The following is a 21373-nucleotide window of genomic DNA, read 5'->3' on the forward strand; positions in this document are numbered from 1 at the left end:
CAACCACGAGCCACACCGGCCAGGGCCAGGGCGAACTCTACCCTCTTTTACTGTCAACTTCCTGCTCATGTGTTTTGTTTTGTTTTGTTTTTTTCTAATCCATTGTCTTCTCATTTCATCTGTTTTCGGAATCTGAATTTGACTTCGAAGGTATGTGGGCATATTGTGAGGGAAATTTAAGTTAAGGAAACCCAATACATAACCCCATTTAAAGGGCACTCCTAAACCACGATACCTTGGTGGCCCTACAAAGGGAAGGGATGCCCTCGCTAGCTGGTTTGGCTCAGTGGGTAGAGCGTCCGCCTGTGGACTGAAAGGTCCCAGGTTCGATTCCCCTGGAAGGGCACATGCCCGGGTTGTGGGCTTGACCTCCAGTAGGGGTCGTGCAGGAGGCAGCTGATCAATGATTCTCTGTCATCATTGATGTTTCTATCTCCTCCCTTCTTCTCTAAAATCAATAAAAGTATATTTTAAAAAAGACACACACAAAAGCGGAGGGATGAAAACGGGCATCACTGTCAACCTCTCCAAGTGGTGGGCTCCCACTCTGCCTGGGGACCTCACTAACGCTGCAGATAAAGCCTGACAGACGGAGAGCACAGTATCAGTGTGTAAACTACGTTAGCAAGGCTTAATGTTTTTGTTCTTATTACATAAGAATAAGTGCTAATGGTAGTTATTCTATTAGTTGCTATGCTCCACTGTATCATCTGCACATCTTTCCCATCAGATCAGTGAGTGAAGTAGTGTGGTGCATGAAAAGCTTTATTTCCTGCCCTAGCCGGCTTGGCTCAGTGGATAGAGCATCAGCCTGTGGACTGAAGGGTTCCAGGTTTGATTCCGGCCAAGGGCACATGCCTGGGTTGCGGGCTTGATTCCCAGTAGAGGGTGTGCAGGAGGCAGCCAATCAATGATTCTCTCTTATCATTGGTGTTTCTATCTCTCTCTCCCTCTCCTTTCCTCTCCGAAATCAATAAAGAAATATTAAAAAAAAAAAAGCTCTATTTCCTCAATATACATTGTCACTGGATGCCTCTTGTTTCTGACTCTACGAAGGGCAGCATGGAGGTGGCGGTGGGGGGGGGGGGTGGGGGGGGGTGGGGGGGGGCGGCGACAGTTCTCAGGATGCACAGAACCATCATTAGCAAGAACCTTCAGCCAGCCCCTTCACCATATTTTCTTTCTCCAGTCCTCCTTTCCATTAGGACTGACTTTCTCTAAATATGTGTCAGAACACAGGAGCAGGTGGCAGGGTTATTCCACTGAGACTTAAAAAAGCAGCATCCTTACAGTAGAGGGACAGCTGTTCTCTCCTATTTAGTGTAAAACTTAACTCTCCAGAGGTCTTGAATCTCACTAGTTCTTTTCATATAAGCGAGCTATTCTGCATAAAGGAAAGAATATGATGGTCTCACTATAGACTCAGTTTTATCATAGAATTTTTCCCAGATTCTGGCAGTAGGTTAATTCCAAGGATTAGTTTTTCAGATTGTGGATTTATTTATCTTTTTATAAACCCCCATAAGTATGTTTCTAGTAATTGTCAGGCAAGTTTCTAGCCTAGTACCATTTTAAACTAGATACCCAATAATTTGTTTTAAAAAGAAAATGAAATTGCCCAGCTGGTATGGCTCAGTGGTTGTGTCAACCTATGAACCAGAAGGTCACAGTTCATTTCCTGGTCAGGCCACAAGCCTGGATTGCGACTTGATCCACAGAAGGGGTTGTTCAGGAGGCAGCTGATCAATGATTCTCTCTCATCATTGATGTCTCTCTCTCTATCTCTAAGATCAATAAAAATATATTTTTAAAATTTATTTTGTTACTCTGTCCACTACTTTCCCTAGCTCCGTGGTCGGCAGACTGCGACTCGCGAGCCACATGCGGCTCTTTGGCCCCTTGAGTGTGGCTCTTCCACAAAATACCACAGCCTGGGCGAGTCTATTTTGAAGAAGTGGCGTTAGAAGAAGTTTAAGTTTAAAAATTTTGGCTCTCAAAAGAAATTTCAATTGTTGTACTGTTGATATTTGGCTCTGTTGACTAATGAGTTTGCTGACCACTGCCCTAGTTCATGTTTGTAAATGAAAATATAAATACTACGGAGTAGAGAGTTATCCTTAAAAGGTCTCCTCTATATCAAGGCAGTGTTTGAGAAAATGTCCCGTTAAGTTAAAACTCAAAGCTTTAAGTAGTTAGTGAGATTCTAGTGCCAAAAGGAGGTGGGAATACTGCCTTTTTCAATAGAATTTCTGTATTGACAACTGGTCGTTGTTTTCCAAACTGCTGTAACTACTTTCATGCACTGAATATAATAAAATATTCAAGTTAAACTTAGCATGCCTTGGAAAAAAACTTAATAATGGCATAATTGTAAAGGTATAATTATGGCAGAGCATTGGGGAGGATTTCACCTTTCATTGCTAAAAGTAATATAGCCAATATATAATTTCACCTATACTAACTGGTATCTATGGGAGTCTGGTCAAAATAATAAGTGGTATCTTGGCAATAAAGTCCATTCTTAGCCTTTCTATTATTATTTCTTTATTAAAATGTAAGAGATAAATGCTGAAGAACTATTTTATGTCTCATCACAATCTGTTTACAGGACACAACATTTGCAAATACTCCTTTCCCCACCTTTCGGTAAGATGATTTTTCATATAGATTTATGTAGTATCAAAGTAGAGTTCACTAAAAAATATTTATGTATAGGTAATGGATGAATAAAGACTCACACTTGTTATTAATACAACTTTGTTTTCACCTAGAACCATAATCAATATAGCTAACAATATTTTGAGCATTTACTACTTGTCCCCACTAGGTTAATTGCTCCTGTTGCAAAATTCTGTCTAATTCTTATATTTTATACACATTTATTTATACACATATATACACAGGCATAAGGTATAACTTCTTGGAAAGATTTTCTATAAAAATTAGTGATATGAGTTTGCTAAATGTATATAAATTGAATTTATTACATTTAAAAATGATTATTATAATAATATGATTACTAACAATGTACAACTCACCTACTGCTCATATCGACTTTCATAACTTTAAGGAAAATTGTGTTTTTACTAACATTCAGTAATGACCAAGCTAAAAACTTGAAATCATAATTTGTTATATTCCAATTTTTTCTAAGACAAAAGTGGAAGCAAGCAAATTAAAAGTCAAAGGTAATTATGATAGCATTAATGATGGAAACCCTGTAATTTAATTTTTTTTCTTGCCATAGAAAAAAAAGCTCTTTAAAATTCATGCCTTAAAACAGAATTTTATGTCCATTTTTCATGTGACTGTGTAACATTCAGGGCTGCAGTTTCAGGTTCGTGAAATAGAAGCAGCGTAGTCTTTAAAGGTCAGATGATCGGGAACAAATCTTATGTAGTATTAACAAAGGATTATGTAGAGAATACAGGCAAAAATGTATTTTTTTTAAATTAATGGAACACAGAATGTATTGCATTTTTTCTGTCTTAATATAAGTAGAAATTTAAGAATCAATGTACATTAAATTGCAATACAGATTGCCAAAATAAAGAATTACTATCTAAACACTGGTAAAAAGCCATTTCTCTGTTGGCAGAGATAGAAAATGATGACATTTTTCTGTTGGTTCATTGGCAGCTTTGTTCAGCTGAAAATATGTATTGGAGTTTGTGAATAAATATTATTTGTGTTTCCAAACAGGTATATTCTTTTTTTAAAGTATATTTTTTATTGATTTCAAAGAGGAAGGGAGAAGGAGAGGGAGGTAGAAACATCAGTGATGAGAGAGAATCATTGATTGGCTGCCTCCTGCATGCCCCCCACTGGGGATCAAGCCCACAGTCCAAGCATGTGCCCTTGCCCAGAATTGAACCCGGGACCTTTCAGTCTGCAGACCGATGCTCTACCCACTGAGTAAAACCAGCTAGCGCCAAACAGGTACATCCTTAACACCAGTGTTTTAGACAGCCATAGTAGTCTTTTGGAAGAAACAGTCTGCATAATGCAAGGAAACTGGGCTGAATGAGAGAATTATTATTCCAAACTGGGTTCTGTCACATAGTAGGTGTGTGACTTTGCAGAAGTCACTTAGCCACTCTGAGCCTCTAGTTTCATTTCAAGATTGTAGTAATAAAAGTAATAATCTTATATGATTTTTAGATTGATAGATGTTAATAGAAATATGGGGTCCTGAGTATGCACAGTTAAAAATAGTGTTCATTCATCCATCTAACCATTCATCCTTTAATACATATATGTATGTATTGTTGTCAGACAAAGGGCAATTTGTTTCAGATGTAGCTGTTTCAGCTCACAATCTCTTCAATACTTTACAGGTCACCAAAGAGATCTAAGAAATTACAAATGGAGATTATTTTCCTTATCCCCACTGCATTTAGCTTTCCTAAATGTTGTTTATACAAATTGAATAGTTCAGATTTGGATAAAATTGACAACATACATTTTTAGATAGTTGCTAAGTTCATCATGTTAAGATCATCCTATATAATAAAAGGGTAATATGCAAATTGACCCTAAGGGCAGAAAAACTGGTCGCTATAACACGCACTGACTACCAGGGGGCAGACACTGAACGCAGGAGCTGCCCCCTGATGGTCAGTGCGCTCCCACAGGGGGAGCGCCGCTCAGCCAGAAGCCAGGCTGATGGCTGTGAGCGCAGCGGTGATGGCGGGAGCCTCTCCTGCCTCCGTGGCAGCGCTAAGGCTGTCCGACTGTGGCGTAGGCCCGCTCCCCTAAGCCCTCAGTCAGACATCCCCTGAGGGCTCCTGGGATGCCAGAGGGATGTCTGACTGCCAGCTTAGGCCTGATCCCCCAGTGCATGAATTTTCATGCACCAGGCCTCTAGTGTATATATATTTTATCATTTTTTTTTATTTTCAATTACAGTTGACATATTAGTTTCAGATGTACACCCCAGTGATTAGGTATTACCTAACTTACTAAGTGATCATCCTGATAAATCTCACACCCATCAGACATCTTACTTAGTTATTAGAATATTATTGATTATATTCCCTGTGCTGTCCTCTACATCCCAATGGCTATTCTGTAACAACCAATTTGTACTTCTCAATCCCTTCACTTTTTTCACCCATATATGGATTTGTACTGCATATTATTAGGAAATCTTGTCTAGGTTTATTCTTATAGGCGATAAAGCTCAAGGGTTTTCCTCTTACCTTCCATTTTTTGCCTCAAATAAATGATCCTAAGTCAGAGTTTAATGGGATTTGCCCACAAGGAAACGGAATCTACCATTTCACTTTATCACATTGTGTTTCTTCGCCTTTCACTGTGTTTGTAAACTTTAACAAGTGTAATAAGATACTGTGTTTGGCTTTGGCTTTTGACAAGCATCTGTTCAGTGTCAGAGTCAAATTTAGAAACACTTATATAGCCAGCAGGTCATCTTTTCACAAACTGTTATAAATTTATAAATTTCTCTAGCAGAGCAACATTTGTTGGAGGATTTTTCAACATAAAATAATATTAAGGTATGTGTCTGATCCTTCTAAAAAACCTTGGCATTTAAACAAAATATAAAGCTGGATTATGTAAGGACTTTATTGCCAATAGTCATATTACATAAAGCTTTGCATGTTATGAAAACTTACGTGTATTCTCCAGTGAAATTACTCTCTATGCTTTATAATAGCACTTTAATGGACTGAGGAAGTTATGCTATTAAATTTTAAATTCTGTAAATTATAAATTGTTAAAATATTTAACATCCTCTGAGTCCTGATTTTAGCTTACATAATTTATAGCTACTTTTATGCATAATATTAATGAAAAAAATCTTGATTTATTAAATCAGGTATATGAATCACTGCACCTAATTTTACAGAAGCTTTCTATACTTGTACTGAAGTGAGAAAATTTGATATATTCGACAATTGTACTTGAGTATTTCTGATTAATGAGGCTCTTAGAGCTAAGGCTGTTTATGAGATGCATTTGAACTGTATTCTAAGTATTATTCCACAAATTACTATAACTATATAGTTACTCCTAGTGATTTTAAAATGTACTATTTTGAAATTAAAAAGTTTTTCAAAGAAAAGCAAAGATTAAAATGTTGAATTGACTAACCATATCTGTCCAATTGAAAATATTCTCTACTCCATTCTCAAATTTTCATCCAAAGAGCCACCATTACTTTGCTCTTACTTTCTCCCCCTACCTTTTCCTCCTCTCAAATCTTTCTTCTTCCCTTTGATATGCCTATTTGTTAGGTCTAAATCAAGATCATGTACTCCCTTCACTCTCCAAAGTGAGTAGAAACTATGTAGAGAATTTATAGGAAGACAGACTGTTTCCTTAGCAGAATTGAGCCTTTCCCCTCTGACTCAGCCAGAAGGGAACAGAGAGGCTGTTAGCGCAGGAAAAAATAAATATGAAATAGTATTATTATTATCAGCCATTTGCTTTTCAACTTTGCAACAAGAATATATATATGCCTAAATGTAAAACTTTTAAACGTAAATTATTACTTATAAGTAATAATTGAAATAAGGAACTGACATTGTTTAAAAGAAAACCTTCTAGATGTGTACCAAGTCTTAGGCTTTTTATCTTAAACTGCTGAGAATAAGGTATTTGGGGGAAAATGTTAGCTCCTTCAGATCAATTAACGTCAATTTAAGCAAAGTCATAGTCCTGGTGAATAAAAACTTCAGAAAAGCTCATTGAAGATACATGTTACGTAAATGACTTTTTAGAACACATTTCCATATCCTTCCCCCAATACTCAATCTACCCCATTCAAAGAATATAGTGTTCTCTGGTGAGAACCTATTTATCATCACATGTCAGTCTTTGTAATATTCCAAAAGATGTTTTATTGACTCCTAAACTTTGCAGTAAAAAATATCCTTACTTTTCAGGATGTCAAACTTGGGACAATTTGACTCTGATTTTTACCAATCTAATTATACCATTGAGAATCAGGAGCAGAGTTGTAATGACTCCAATGCCTATGGAAATCTTTATGGATCTGGAGAGTAAGTACCTTATTTTGAAAAAATATGTTCTCCTTTTAGAAGTAATAATATTATGGCAGGTAGGGAGGTTTCCTTGGAGGAAGCAAAAGCATGTCTTTGTAAAGAAGAATGAAGAGGAAAATGTGAAGAAGAAATGTGAGGAAAGGGCAGAGAAATGAATTCAGTTCTCCAAGAATCCCTTTGATCACCTCAGACCCATTTATAGCTGAATGGCTTGACTCTCTTTTCAAAATAGAACTTAACAGGGAGCCTGAATATAGGGACTGTATTTTCTGTGACACTGCTTGAAAAACATTTTATTCAATTTAATTAATATTTATTGAGTGCCTGCTGTGTGTCAGGAATAAAAAAGGGCACTATAAACCCAAAGATAAAGGAGAAATTCATAATCTCTTACCTCACAACATTTAAGATTTGAAGTTGTGGAGGTGCTGTTGTAATATGCTATTATAACACAGTGTGAAAATTCCTAAACGGAACCAAGATAAGCATATTTCAGAATGTGTTAGTAATTTGAGTTGACAATTCAACTTGAGTTGAAATAAATAAAAATGATTAAAAATTTAGTATTTATCCTTTACCAGTGCCCAAAATGAGGGTTTAGAGTGAGAAGAATTTGGTTCAAGTTCTGGCTCTTGCATTTGTTCTTTGTGACTTTGGGAAAGACTTGACTTCCCTGACTGGTGTCTTAACTGAGAAATGAAGACATTAATAATACCCACTTCATGAAATTATCATGAAGAACATTTGTGATAATGTGCAGGAAAGTAGACATTTAAGTAAAACCACTATATAAATGTTATTTACTTATGTAATTACTAGAGGCCCGGTGCACGGATTCATGCACTGGTGGGGTCCCTCGGCATGGCCTGCGGGAATCAGGCCAAAACTGGCAGTCCAACGCCGCCTGCCACTCCTGCCTGCCTCTTCCGCTCATCCCGGTCCGGCCCTGCTGCGGGCTCCTGCCCAGCCAGTCCCGATCAGGAGAGGCTTGCATCTGGCGCCCGTCTGTCAGCTGAGCAGCACTCCTGCTGTGAGAGTGCACTGACCACCAGGGGGCAGCTCCTGCATTAAGTGTCTGCCCCTGTGGTCAGTGCATGTCATAGTAACCTGTCTACCAGTCATTCGGTTGCTTAGGCTTTTATATATATAGATGGGTGAAGCCCTGGTCAGGTGGCTTAGTTGGTTGGAGCATCTCCTGTACACTAAAAGGTTGCAGGTTCTGTTCCTGGTTGGGGTGTGCACCAGAAGCAACTGATCGATGTTCCTCTCTCACATCAATGTTTCTCTCTCTCCCCCCCTCTCTCTCTATCACTCTCTTTCCCTCCCCCCTCCCTCCCTCCCTCCCTCCCACTATCCCTCCTCTCCTCCCTTTCTCTCCCTAAAAACCAATGAAAACATATCCTCAGGTGAGGGTTAAAAGAAATGGGTGAAAAGGACAAGGTCCTGTAGGATTGGCTCAATCACCGTAGAATCCAACAACAGAAAATAACTTCATATTATTCCTTGGATTTATACCTTGGAAGGTCAAGAAAAATAAAAATAAAAAGGTGTATCAGGTAGAGCAATTTGAGCATTGAGGTATTACAGGATAGTAACTCAAAATATATAATCCTTACTGAGAGCTATCTAAAAATTTTCAGCTCTGTCCTCTTGTTTTATTGAAAGGAACCAGTCACCTTGAATTTCTGTTTCTTTTCTCCCTTCTCTGCTCCATTTGGGCTAAGCACCTGGGCAGCACCTGCAATCTATATTTTCAGGCTAAACTATCCTGAATCAATGTTGCCCAGAAATCAAGACGGCCAAGAGATGGAAGTTAATATAACCAAATGAGGAAAACTTTTGATTATATTGTATCAGGTTGATGGCCTTGCCTCCTTATTAGCATTTAAATCCACGTCCTTATTTGGAGGTGGTAACATTTAAATTCTAACCCACACTGCATGTCTCAGAAATTAGAAAAGGCCATGCTAGCTGTGGTAGTTTTATGAGTTCATAAAACATGGACTCGGGCCAGCGAATTACTAGTCTACATCAAACTCCAGAGATTTGACCTTTTATTCATTCAGTGAGTAGTTCAATAAAAATACTCCCCAAGTCAAAATCATATGTTGATCATCCTGGCAAAAGATACAGGAATCCAGAGGGTAGTTATAGTGTTATAATCAATTAATCTATCACTCTGTCTCTGTCCTCCCCCTTACCCCTCCTCCCCAATAAATGGGAGCTTCCTTTAAAAGGCTTGTTCAGCTCAATGGCATGTTAATTGGAAAGCTGGTTGACTGTACTTAACTAAAACAATGAAGATACTTTATTTCAAAACAAGTTCTCTTATTTTAGAATGAACAGGAAGGAGCATTCTCATCTTAAAATTTCTGTCCAGTCCTTTGGGTAGGCATCATTTCCAATCACTGCTAGCCAGTTATCTAGGCTATATTTTCCCACTATATGTATCCAATTTTTGAAATGGGAAAACTATTCAAATTATTAAGAAAAAGAAATAGATATTTCTGCAGAAAGGTGACAACTGGAAAACTCCCTTTGAATGTGGACAGTGTATTTGGTAAGACATTAACAGACCAGTACTGAGTCATCATTTCATTGGAATTCCCAGGTCTAATCATTCTCTGGTGTTTAAACATAGCTAATGGCATGTCAGTGGCACATGGTTACTGTGCACTCGCTGGACTAGCCAGGATTTGGGAATGTTACATAGGCTAACTACCCTAGCTACACTTTCCTAAATCACTCTACCATCGTACTGATCCTATATGATATGTTCGTACCAAGTTCACGTAGAATGCCTGATTTGACTGGCTTGATGGGAGACTTACATAGATAAAATGTTTCTGGAGGTTCTGACTAAATTCTTTTAGCCAACAGTGTAGATATGTCATATTGTTGTCTTACGCTGTTGATGGTATTGCAAATTCTGAAACCTTTGTCGCCTCAGGTGGAATACACATACACTTGAATGTGACTCTTAAGTGTGGAGATAGACTTACAATGAATGGGACTTATTTGATGGTACATTTTTTACCATCTGATTTACACTCTGGCTCTCCATATGACACTGGGAGTGAGCGCACCACCTATATTCCCCCAGGAACGGACTGACAAAGGAAAGCGGCTCAGTTAAAAGCTTCATGATGGAAGTACAAACCTATAGTTTTAGAAAACAAAGCCTCCAATAAAATATGTAGTTAGTGATTTCGTGATGGGGTGCAGGGAACTGTGTGCAATAAACAAGTCTGCAACCACAGAAATCATAACTGAGTCTTCTAACGATGACCTTCTATATTTTCATCAGAAGATGAATGTTAAGTCTTGTTGATTCGGAAACAGGTCAAAAATTTCCCCCAGCAAGAGACTATGCCTTATCTTAACACAGTATTATGTAAGTGAAGACAAGCCTCTAGCTAGACTCTAGAGTCTAGAGGTTCGTTGGAACATTATGGTATGGGGAATGAAAGAGGGAATATTGACGAATTGGTGAGCATACCAAGGATTTTTATGTAGATCAGGTGTGTGGTCATTGCTTTATGTCTCAGACACAGAAATCCTGACATGAGTAGAGTGGAGGTTCTTCTGGAAGGAAAACACGGAATGGCTGGGATGTTGTCAAAGTCACTTTAGATATTCCAGGGAAACCAACATGGGAAAAAGCTAAAGGTGATCATCACAGAAGAGATTCAAACTCTTAGCCTCCTAATTGCATTGTTCTCTTTAAGAAAGTGACTAATGGGAAGGCAACTATTACAGATACAGATGCTCTGCCTGTATCTGTCATAGGGTGTATGAAAGATGTTTAGAATTATTTAGTGTAAGTATCAGGAAAAAAAGAGCAGACAAATACTTAGCTAATGCTTATTGATCACGTTTTGTGTGCCCAACACTATTCTGAGCGCTTTACTTATTTTAGTTAATTTATTTCACCACAACTTTGAGTTCTGTTATCTTCATTTTACAGATGAGAGACTGAGGCACAGAATGTGAGGTAATTTGCATCCTATATAATAAAAGCCTAATATTCTAAGTGTCCGGTCGTCCAGTCGGCTGTTCAACCAATCAAAGCGTAATATGCTAATGATACGTTAAGGCTGCTCAACTGCTCGCTATGATGTGCTGACCACCAGGGGGCAGACAGTCGACTGGTCGACCAGTTGCTATGACATGCACTGACAACCAGGGGGCAGACGCTCCAACCAGTTAGCTTGCTGCTGGGGTCTGGCCAATTGGGACTGAGTGAGATGGGCTGGACACGCCCTGGAGCCCTCCCACGGTCCCTCCCAGCTGGCCAACCTCTCGCATCCCTCCCCAGCCCCAATTGTGCACTGGTGGGGTCCCTAGGCCTGGCCTGAGCCCTCTTGCAATCTGGGACCCCTCAGGGGAATGTTGGAGAGCCGGTTTCATCCTGACCTCTAGTAGATTATAAAATTGGGATTTGAACACAGGCAGTCTGACTTCAATGGCTGTATTGGCTAACTACTTGTCCTTGGTTCAGGACAAATCTACCCTTGGACTCTCATTACAGGAAGAAATGTAACTCCACAGATTCAGGCAGCAAGAGAAGGGAAATCTGACCAAGAATGTTGCCAGTCCTAAAGGAGAATTTTGCAATCACTTCACAGTTGCTTGAAGTGGTGGGTATATCAATCTGACTCATGCAATTGCCTTTAATAGGCTACTAATTCATAGCTTCTCAGAGCAATTAGTAGTGTCCAGTCCATTTGTTCTGATTTGCTTTTTTTTTTTTATGAAAGGATACTGTAGGCTTGAAAAACATCACTTTAATATAAGAGAATGTCATTGGCATAGTCATTCAAAATTGGAACCACCTAGTAAAAAAAGATAACACTAGAAGACATGGGATTAAGTGTTGATTCAAGATATATGGTTAAAATTATGGTTCAGAGTAATTTGTCAGAGAAAGGCCTAAAACAAGAGAATTGGGTATTTGCAGGGTTTTTCTGGGTTGGAGTGTGGATTAATAATGTGATTATTTTGGTATTGCTTAGGTTTTCTTCACAGAGATATAGTATTAATTGCTATAGTCAATATGTACAAAGTTATAAGATAAAAAGAGAAACTTTAATTTAGAAAATGACCATGGTAATTTTTAAAGATAAAGAAGTTTGAGGTTCCCTTTATAGGAAAAATTTAAAAATTATATTTTCTAAATATTGGTGGAGAGTTTTTAATATTATCCCTCCATTATAACAAGGTCAATAGAGGCTAAGCTCCTGTTGAACATGTTTTGTTGGATGAAGTATCAGAGAGAAATAGAGAGATAAAAAAGAAAAGGAGAGGACTTGTCTGGTACTGGACAATTTTTTCCTGTAAAAATGTGTTTTGCTCTTGGCAGGAGTGGGGGTGGCTCCCATACTGAATCCCCTCATTCATAGAGATTGCTTTGCCTGGAGTAATTGTGGAAGTTATGTTTCCTTAAGCCTGGTTATTAGCACCTGGGCATGAGTTTTGGTGAGGCCAGGACAATATGTCAATGAAATAGTCTTTAGACACTAGTCCATTCAGTCATCTCTATTTGCCCCTTTATTCTAGAACTGGTTACATTTTTAAAAAATACATATCTAAGGAAAGCTTTATCAACCAAAAAGCCATTCAGTTTCTTATATTTAATGCGTTTCTACCAGTACTTTTGATAGTGGGCCTACTTTGTTTAAAAAGAAAGATTAGAGCCTAGTCGGCGTGGCTCAGTGACTGAGCATTGACCTATGAACCAGGTGGTCATGATTCGATTTCCAGTCAGGGCACATGGAGGAGGCATGCAGCGGGCAGCCAGTCAATGATTCAATGATTCTCTCTCATAATTGATACCTTTCTTTCTTTCTTTCTTTCTTTCTTTCTTTCTTTCTTTCTTTCTTTCTTTCTTTCTTTCTTTCTTTCTTTCCTTCTTCCTTTCTCTCTCTCTCTCTCTCCCCCCTCCCTTCCTCTCTGAAATCAATAAAAATATTTTATTTTTTTTAAAAGAAAGGTTAGAAATATGCCATATGATTTCACGATCAATAACAGTAATCAGCATATGGTTTGGAATAGTGATTTTCAACCTTTTTTATCTCTGTCACACATAAATTAATTGCTAAAATTCTGCAGCACACAAACATATATTTTTTGCTGATCTGAGAAAAAAAGGTATGATTTTGACTCATTCACACCAGATGGCTATTGTGTCGGCTGTTGTCATTTTTTAAATTTGACAATATAAGGGAAAAAAAGGTTAGTGCCCCTGACTAAGTAGTCAAGTAGTGCATTTTTTAAAAATTCTTGCAGCACAGCAACCAGTTGAAAATTGCTGCTGTGGGTGACTCAAGAAGTATTATACCAGGTCTCTGCCCTTAATCAGCTTATGATGAGTTAGTGAATGATTAAATGTATATATTTCTCTATTTTATAGCTTTATTTTTCAAAAGAGGATATTTTCTCTTTCAGGCTTACTCATATAAGGGAGGATGAATATGTTATTCTTAGACTTCATATTAAGATGAATGTTGGAAGGAAAGTGTAAAAAGGCATTTTGTAAGTATTTTAACATAAAGAGACCCCAGAGAGCTACAACGTTTAGAATCCTGGGCTGTATTTTTAGCTTAGTTTAGCCTAAGATATTTTGATCGGATAAACTTAACACATGTTAATAACAACAATTTATATTTCTTCCCCTTCCTTCAAAAAAACACAATAAAAAGTGACCAAATAATGTCACACACTCTTTCTTCCTTTTTCTAGCTTTCACAAGAAATTATTTACTAAGGTTGTTCTTTTCCAGTTTCCTGACACAAATGATGAAATAAAAGAACAAACAAAAACATGGTCAAGGAAGTGTCATGTTTGACAAGAAACTTCTTTGGACAAACTAAATTGCATGCTTCAAAAGAGGGACGTTACTGAATACTTTTAGTTAGGTGCTCACAGATCATTTGATTGGCAATAATTGTCTGGGAATGGCCAGAGCTAGAAAGTCTATTTCTTAATGGACAGCAGTCAGCTATACATTTATTTTTTCCTATGAAATTGGCTATACTGTTAAAATTGGGATTTACACTTGCTGCTTCCACACATTTATAAGGATGTCCATGTTTGGTGATTGCCATGAATATCAGTGAAAAAGGCAGTGAGTGGAAGAGGCAGAGTGCTCAGCCAGCTTCAGTTCAGAGATGGACACCTGCTGCGTTCTGTGATTCTAGGCAAGTCATTCAGTCTCCAGGATCCTCTATTTCTCTTTCTGTAAAATGGGACTAAAATGACAGATTTTACCTTACTAAATCTAATTACACGGGAAAATGTACGAAAAAGTGACAGCATGTTGTACATAATCAATAAATATTAGTTGGTATGGATCAGTCTCCTAGAAGTCTTTTCATGACCAGTGACTTCACTTTTTTTTATTAAAGTTCAACTCTAAGCAAGTTGTTTCTTTCATGCTTAAATATTCAGAAACCTGGGATAATTCATGAAAGAGAAATTGTAGTTTCCTTCATTTCCTTGATTTGTCATGATATCCCTTTCTTAGATGCATAAATACCAGTGTTTTCCTTTCTCTAGACAGCAAGTCATTGAGCAGCCTCAGCTTGCCTTTGTCCCACCGGAGATGCTCATGTCATCAGGTTACACTGGACAATATTTTCAGCCAGCATCCAACCCGGATTATTATTCACAATCTCCTTACGTTGACAGTTTCGATGAAGAGCCTCCTTTGCTAGAAGATAAGTTAAGGAAGTGCTGTTAATGTGTGTACAGCTCGAGAATAATAGCAATAATGAGCACGTAACGTGTGCTGTCAGCATGATGCATACAGTGTTTTGTGTGTGACTATTCCACGTGTAAACAAATCTGCCTCTTCAAGACACTTAAACCAGTGGAAGTCTGCTGCATGTTTGTGTGTGGGGAATCAGAAGGAGGTATGTGCTATTGCTACAGTTATCACAGGTTCCTTCACTGTTTCTTAAATTTAACTCCCTGGCAATGTCTAGACAACAGTGAAGACATCATTTCAAAAAGTGGTTATATCAAAGTAACCACCCTTCCCACCCCACTTAATGAAACTGCTTCCCTTCCCACTTTTCACATATCAGCGAATATTTATTGATTATTTTTTCCCTTTGTGATTATCCCCATCAATTGGATAGTATGTTAGAAGAGAGAGCACTTATTATAATTTTGCATTTTGAATCTATGGAATTTCAAAGCTCTGCTCTAATGTTCTTCAGGTTGAGTGACTTTGTGAAAGTCTTAAGCTTCATCTATAAAAGATATGAAAAGGCCTTAGGCAGAATTTCTGCGATAAGGTGATGAATGACATTTGCCAGCTTTTTTTAGAGTGTACTTTAAGACAACTTATAAAATTATGAATCTATAATAAAAATATCCCCTGCACAAAAACATGTTATTTGAAACTGTGCTTGTTTATGCCTTAAATGCTTTGTTGTCTAAAAGGCTTGTTTAGTTTTGTGTAAGAATGATAACTTTTGCTATTCAGTAATATACAATCAATGTGTTAAAAAATACACCTTGAAGGCTAATAGTCAATTTAAGTCTATCAGACCAGAAAAATTACTGTGATATTTGGTATTTGTAGCATAGCCTGATGTTTGTGTTTCAAAGGCCAATGACACAATTTGCATAAAAAATAAATATATTAATTCATTTTATAGCACTTACATATCTTATACTTCACTACCACTAGATGACAGTAGAACAATAATTTTGCATTCAAATTTCACAGCAATTTTTCTCTTTATTTTATATAATAAGGTGTAATATTAGATTATCTACAATTAATAATACTTACAATCTCATTTGCATACCTTGTAATACATTTGAAAACAAAATATAGGGTGGAGCAAAAGTAGATTTACAGTTGTTTGTATGGAAAATAATACAGTAATTAATAAGTAACAATAAACTCTGTGTTTCATGTACTCACAACTGTAAATCTACTTTTGTCCGACCCTGTATTATGGCAATGTATTTTAGTAGAAAATACATAAAATCTTTTTTCTTATGAAAATATTTAGTATGTCTTAGGTTCATTTACTGTTTTTTGACTCAACGTTGAAACATATATAGAAGTTAATTATTCCATTAAATACATGATTGAAATCAGTAATAATGTCTCATAAAGCATTTGATTTTCTTTGGGAATAATTATGCATTTTCAGAAAAAAGATATTTTGAATTAAAGGCCACTTTATTGTGGCAAATACTGAAAACATTATTAGCATAAATATCTAAATTTAAAATGAAGTTTGAAAGCAACATAAATTTCAGGTGAAATTAATTCACCCTACTATATTTCTTAATTTTTTAAAGTCTGCTCTTTTAAAAATTACATTAGAGCCCTAACCAGTTTGGCTCAGTGGATGGAGCGTCGGCCTGTGGACTCAAGGGTCCCAGGTTCGATTCGGTCAGGGGCATGTACCTTGGTTGCGGGCACGTACCTGGTGGGGAGTGTGCAGGAGGCAGCTGATCGATGTTTCTAACTCTCTATCCCTCTCCCTTCCTCTCTGTAAAAAATCAATAAAATATATAAAAAAAATTACATTAGACATTCTGACCCAGCAATTTTCAACCTTTTCTTTTTTATCTCTTGGCACATATAAACTAATTACTAACATTCTGCAGCACATCAAAAATATACATATAATATAATATAATATAATATAATATAATATAATATAATATTCTGCAGATCTGACAAAAATAGGCATGATTTTAATTCATTCACACAAGACAGCTATTGTGTTGGCTTTTGAAATTTTTTATTTGACAATTTAAGGGAAAAGAGGTCAGTGCTCTGACGAAATAATCAGGTAATGCATGTTTTAAAAATTCTTGCGGCACACTGGTTGAAAATCGCTATTCTAACCTCATTTTAAGCTTGGCTAACTGCTTATATTCTCCAAAGTTTATGTTCATTAAGAAATAATAAATACACTATGAAAATAAAAAGAATGCAGCATAAATGTTATAATATAGATTATTTGCCCACAATTAATTTAACCAACCAGATTTTTTTTCTTTTCAAGCTTGGGATAGTAAGCTATCAATCTGAATGTGAAATGAGTGAGAGATACGCTTTCCATCCTAGTTCAGACCAACTTCTGCCTGACAGTCTGAAAAATGTCAGGGTCCCTGTTAAAGCAAGGCCTCTGGGTCATGGCCATTATTAAAGGTCCACCTGGCCTTCTCTGTATAGAAAAGTCAGCTTTGCAAGGTGTTCAGGTGGTATGAGCCACTGCAAAAGTTGAACTATGTATACTCTGTATCTGACCAAAGAGAGTTACTAAATTCTAGGAAGGGAAGTTGAATGCCACATACAAATGATTTAGGGAGACGATCCTTCACATGGGAGAATTGGGCTCAATTAAAAAAACCACAACCATTATATTGACTGCCCGTTGACTTGATAAAAAGCATGGATTCTATTGTTGTTTGTTTGTTTTTGTGGAATGGGTTGTACCCTTATACCAACCACTTCCTACCTGTCCCACAGCCTCTGGCAACCTCTGTTTTTTGACTCAACGTTGAAACATATATAGTAGTTAATTATTCCATTAAATACATGATTGAAATCAGTAATAATGTCTCATTATTTCTACTCTGTTTCTATAAGTTTGACTGTTTTTTAAAATAAATTTTAGATTCAACATATAATTGATAACATGCAATATTTGTCTTTCTTGACTTGTGTCACCTCACATAATGCCCTCAAGTTCTATCCATGTTGTTGCAAATGGCAGGATATTTTATTCCACCACGACCACTCATAAAAGGGAACAGTTAACTTTTCTCAAGAATTTAATCTCACCCTAGCTGGTTTGGCTCAGTGGATAGAATGTGGGCTTGTAGACTGAAGAGGCCCAGGTTCGATTCCCGTCAAGGGCACATGCCCAGGTTGCGGGCTCCATCCCCAGTAGGGGGCCTGGAGGAGGTAGCCGATCAATGATTCTCTCTCATTCATGTTTATATCTCTCTCTCCTTCTCCCTTCCTCTCTGAAATCAATAAAACATATTTTAAAAAAAGAGGATTTAATCTCTAAATACACAGACTCAACCACGCAGAGCATTTAGCTTATTAAAATATGTGTGCACATCATGATTCCGTTTACTTGCCGAAAAGGCCATTCCCTTTCTTCTCTGTGGCATTTCAGGCAGGCAGCATTCTCCTCTCCCTAGGCCATGTCAAGGGAAATGCCAGGCCTGGGACAAATATCTCTAGTTTATCTCTAGTTCTTCTAGGGAAAAAAATATACTATGTTTGATATAACAATATTTCCAAAGTGTTAGCAATGGAAATTGCAGGGAAAGGAAATGTCTAAATGGGCAATAGGATGGGACTTTGCGTCTACCGTTACATTTTAGTTTTTACTGTAGAATGTTCATTTCCCAATTTTCAGCTAGATTTTAAGCTTATATTAGCTACATAAGTCAGGGATACTTTTCCTTATGGAAGTATTTGTCTAAAATATTTCTCTTAGCTCATTGTTTGCAAATAAAAATCTAATTTTAATTATGGTTTAAATTTTTACTTGGAGTTTTAGATTACAAAGTTATAACAATCAGATTACAATTCTAAGCAAGTGAATCAAATATATTAACTTTAAAGAATATCACTGATGTTTATTTTTCTAATATTTGATGTTTATATTTGATGTTCTATATTCTGAGGTTTATATTTCTAATATAAATATTTTTCTATATTTATATTACCTTCTCCCCCGCCCTCCCCCCCTTTTTTTTTTACAGAACTTGGAATTAATTTTGATCACATATGGCAAAAAACCTTGACAGTGTTAAACCCACTGAAGCCAGCAGATGGCAGCATTATGAATGAAACCGACCTGGCTGGGCCCATCCTGTTCTGTGTGGCGCTGGGAGCCACCCTGCTTCTGGTAAAGGACAGCAGCATCAGATTTAAATGTGTGTCCTTTCCTGTGATTTTTGCAGAGTGCTTTGGAAACACAGAAGGCAGTATGTCACTTTATACAGTGAAATTGTCTGTTTAATTTGTGGCTACATTTTTTGGGGGGTAAGATAAAGACATGTTTCATACAACTATAATGATAAAATAGAAACTGCCATCATGCATTACAACTGATTAAAAAAATAGAAATTTAAATAAAATTTTAAAGATAAAATCACAAAATCAAAATTTTTTAACAAAGCGGGTAATCATTTAGGTCCTTATTGTTATTAAGAAAAAAATGTCAATCTGGAATACTTGAAGGAGCACATGAACTTGGGAAATATAAGGCTTAAATTTCATTTCTTGCTTTTTGTGAAATTTGTATTGTGTCACCAGACAAATCCTTTCTCTTTGTTCATCATTTTCTTGGTTGGGGTGTATCTCTAGGGTATTTCTAGTATCCTATGAAGTCTGAGATGGGTCTTCATCTCCGTGTTTCTTTTGTTAAAATATATTTTTATTGATTTCAGAGAGGAATAGAGAGGGAGAGAGATAGAAACATCAATGATGAGAGAGAATCATTGATAGGCTGCCTCCTGCACACCCCCTACTGGGGATCGAGCCTGCAACCCAGGCATGTGCCCTTGACTGGAATCACACCCAGGACCCTTCAGTCTGCAGGCTGATGCTCAATCCACTGAGCCAAACCAGCTAGGGCAGTTTTATGCTTTTTATGATGAGATTTCCCCCCCTGACTTTCACCATTTCCCTTGTGTATGTGCCTCCTTCATTCTTTATATCTGGGAGTAATAATATCAAAATACACCAAAAATTTTTTTTAAGTCACATATTTCCACCTAAGTTAAGTTTAGATAGCATTCTAGCTTATCATTTGGAAAAATGTTTCATTTTTAAAAAGAAAGAAAAAAGTTAGAAAAGGTTTATGATTTTAGACCAAAAAGTATTTATATTTAATGTATTTGTCTTAAATACATTAAAAACAGAGGATGGCCCCAGGTGGGTGGCTCAGTTAGTTGGAGAATCCTCCGGGTCAGGGCATGTGCAGGAGATAATTGATCGATGTTTCCCCCACATCAGTGTTTCCCTTTCTTCCTTTCTCTCAAATCAATAATCATATGCTTGGGTGGGTATTAATGAAAAACACAACACAGGGTGAAAAATATGGTCAAGCTAGCCTGAAAAAATATGGCTTTATTAAAGCATAAAGTGATAAACTTTGAAGAAGAAATAATATAGGAAATTAAAAATTCTAGGCCTTGTTCACTTTCCTTTCTTACAGCTACTTCTCATAATTTGTTTTCTCCAATGTAGTTACAATTTTTAAAAGTAGCTGTAAAATTTTATTTTCAATTAAATACGTTTTCACTTTTTATTTATTAACTACTTAATACCAGTATCAAAACACTGATAGAAGTCTAGTTTCTGCATGATAATGTGGTCAATAATCACAGCATATTTATCTAGTACAATAGCATTTAGTGATAGCATCTATTTCTTCCTTTGAACTACAGAAAATACAAATGCTCTATAAATCAAATACTATATCAACTGGAGTTTTAATTTAGTCTCTAACCTCCCTTCTGTCTCTGTCACAGTAATTTGATAATCTTAGATTAAATGCTGCTAAGTAAGAGCATGTCAATTAATCAAGTAGTCAGAAACAATCAATTTAATATATTAACTCATCTTTCTTTTTTAAGTAATATAACAACTGTTTGTTTTTTTTCTGTAGTAATGCTACCAGCCTACCATCCTTTAAAGGAAATTATTAATTCAATTAAGATCTTTTTAGGGTGTACAGTGTTATTTGGAGTTATTTAAGTATCCTGTCTATTGTCTTAAGTAGTACAAATCGATATAGACAAAGAAATTAATTGGAAGTAAGAAAATTGAATCTACCCCTAACTTTTCCTCTAGGTATGATCTTGAGTCTTTTGTTTTCTGTTTCTTGAACTTTATTTCTTCATTTTGAGGACAAAACAAGATTTATTAAAAGTGGTACTTAAGATTCCTTTCAATTCTGAAATTTGGGGGAATATTTGAAAATGGATATTTTCTGAAACTTTTTAGGGAAACATTATCACTTCAATTTTAACATTAGAATGTGGTTACTTAGGAATTGATTCTGACACATGTAGAGTAATAAGGAGAAAACAAACAAATAAAGTGGATATTGGTGAAGTCAGATTTAACTCAGAATTCATTTGAAGCTAAGTTAACTTGACTCTGGATATATCCAATTAAAATGTAAAGGATGAGTCTTTGCCTTGTAGCTCAGTTGGTTAGAATGGCATTGTCCTGATATGCCAAGGTTGTGGGTTTGATCCCTGGTCAGGGCACATAGAAGAAACCAGTGAAAGCATAAATAAGTGGAACAACAAATTGGTATTTCTCCCTCTCTCTC

The 21373-nt window shown here is 36.7% G+C and overlaps 1 protein-coding gene across 4 annotated transcripts in view; it reads left to right on the forward strand.

Annotated features, from left to right (window-relative positions):
* The window catches only part of YIPF7 (Yip1 domain family member 7), a 31998-nt gene that overhangs the window by 856 nt on the left and 9769 nt on the right, over positions 1-21373 (forward strand). Inside the window, exons 2-4 of one of the 4 annotated variants that reach the window (XR_013961309.1) lie at positions 6909-7025; positions 14586-14770; positions 18789-18934. Coding sequence is in view for 3 of the 4 variants with exons in the window: in XM_080682129.1 (XP_080538255.1) it covers positions 6986-7025; positions 18789-18934 (186 nt within the window). In the remaining variant the exon portion in view is untranslated. Of the gene's footprint in view, positions 1-5391; positions 5517-6908; positions 7026-14585; positions 14771-18053; positions 18935-21373 lie in introns of those variants that run through there. The other 3 variants (XM_080682128.1, XM_080682129.1, XM_080682130.1) reach the window with 3 other exon arrangements.

The sequence above is a fragment of the Plecotus auritus genome (assembly GCF_963455305.1).
Source record: "Plecotus auritus genome assembly, chromosome: 1".
Taxonomy (NCBI): domain Eukaryota; kingdom Metazoa; phylum Chordata; class Mammalia; order Chiroptera; family Vespertilionidae; genus Plecotus; species Plecotus auritus.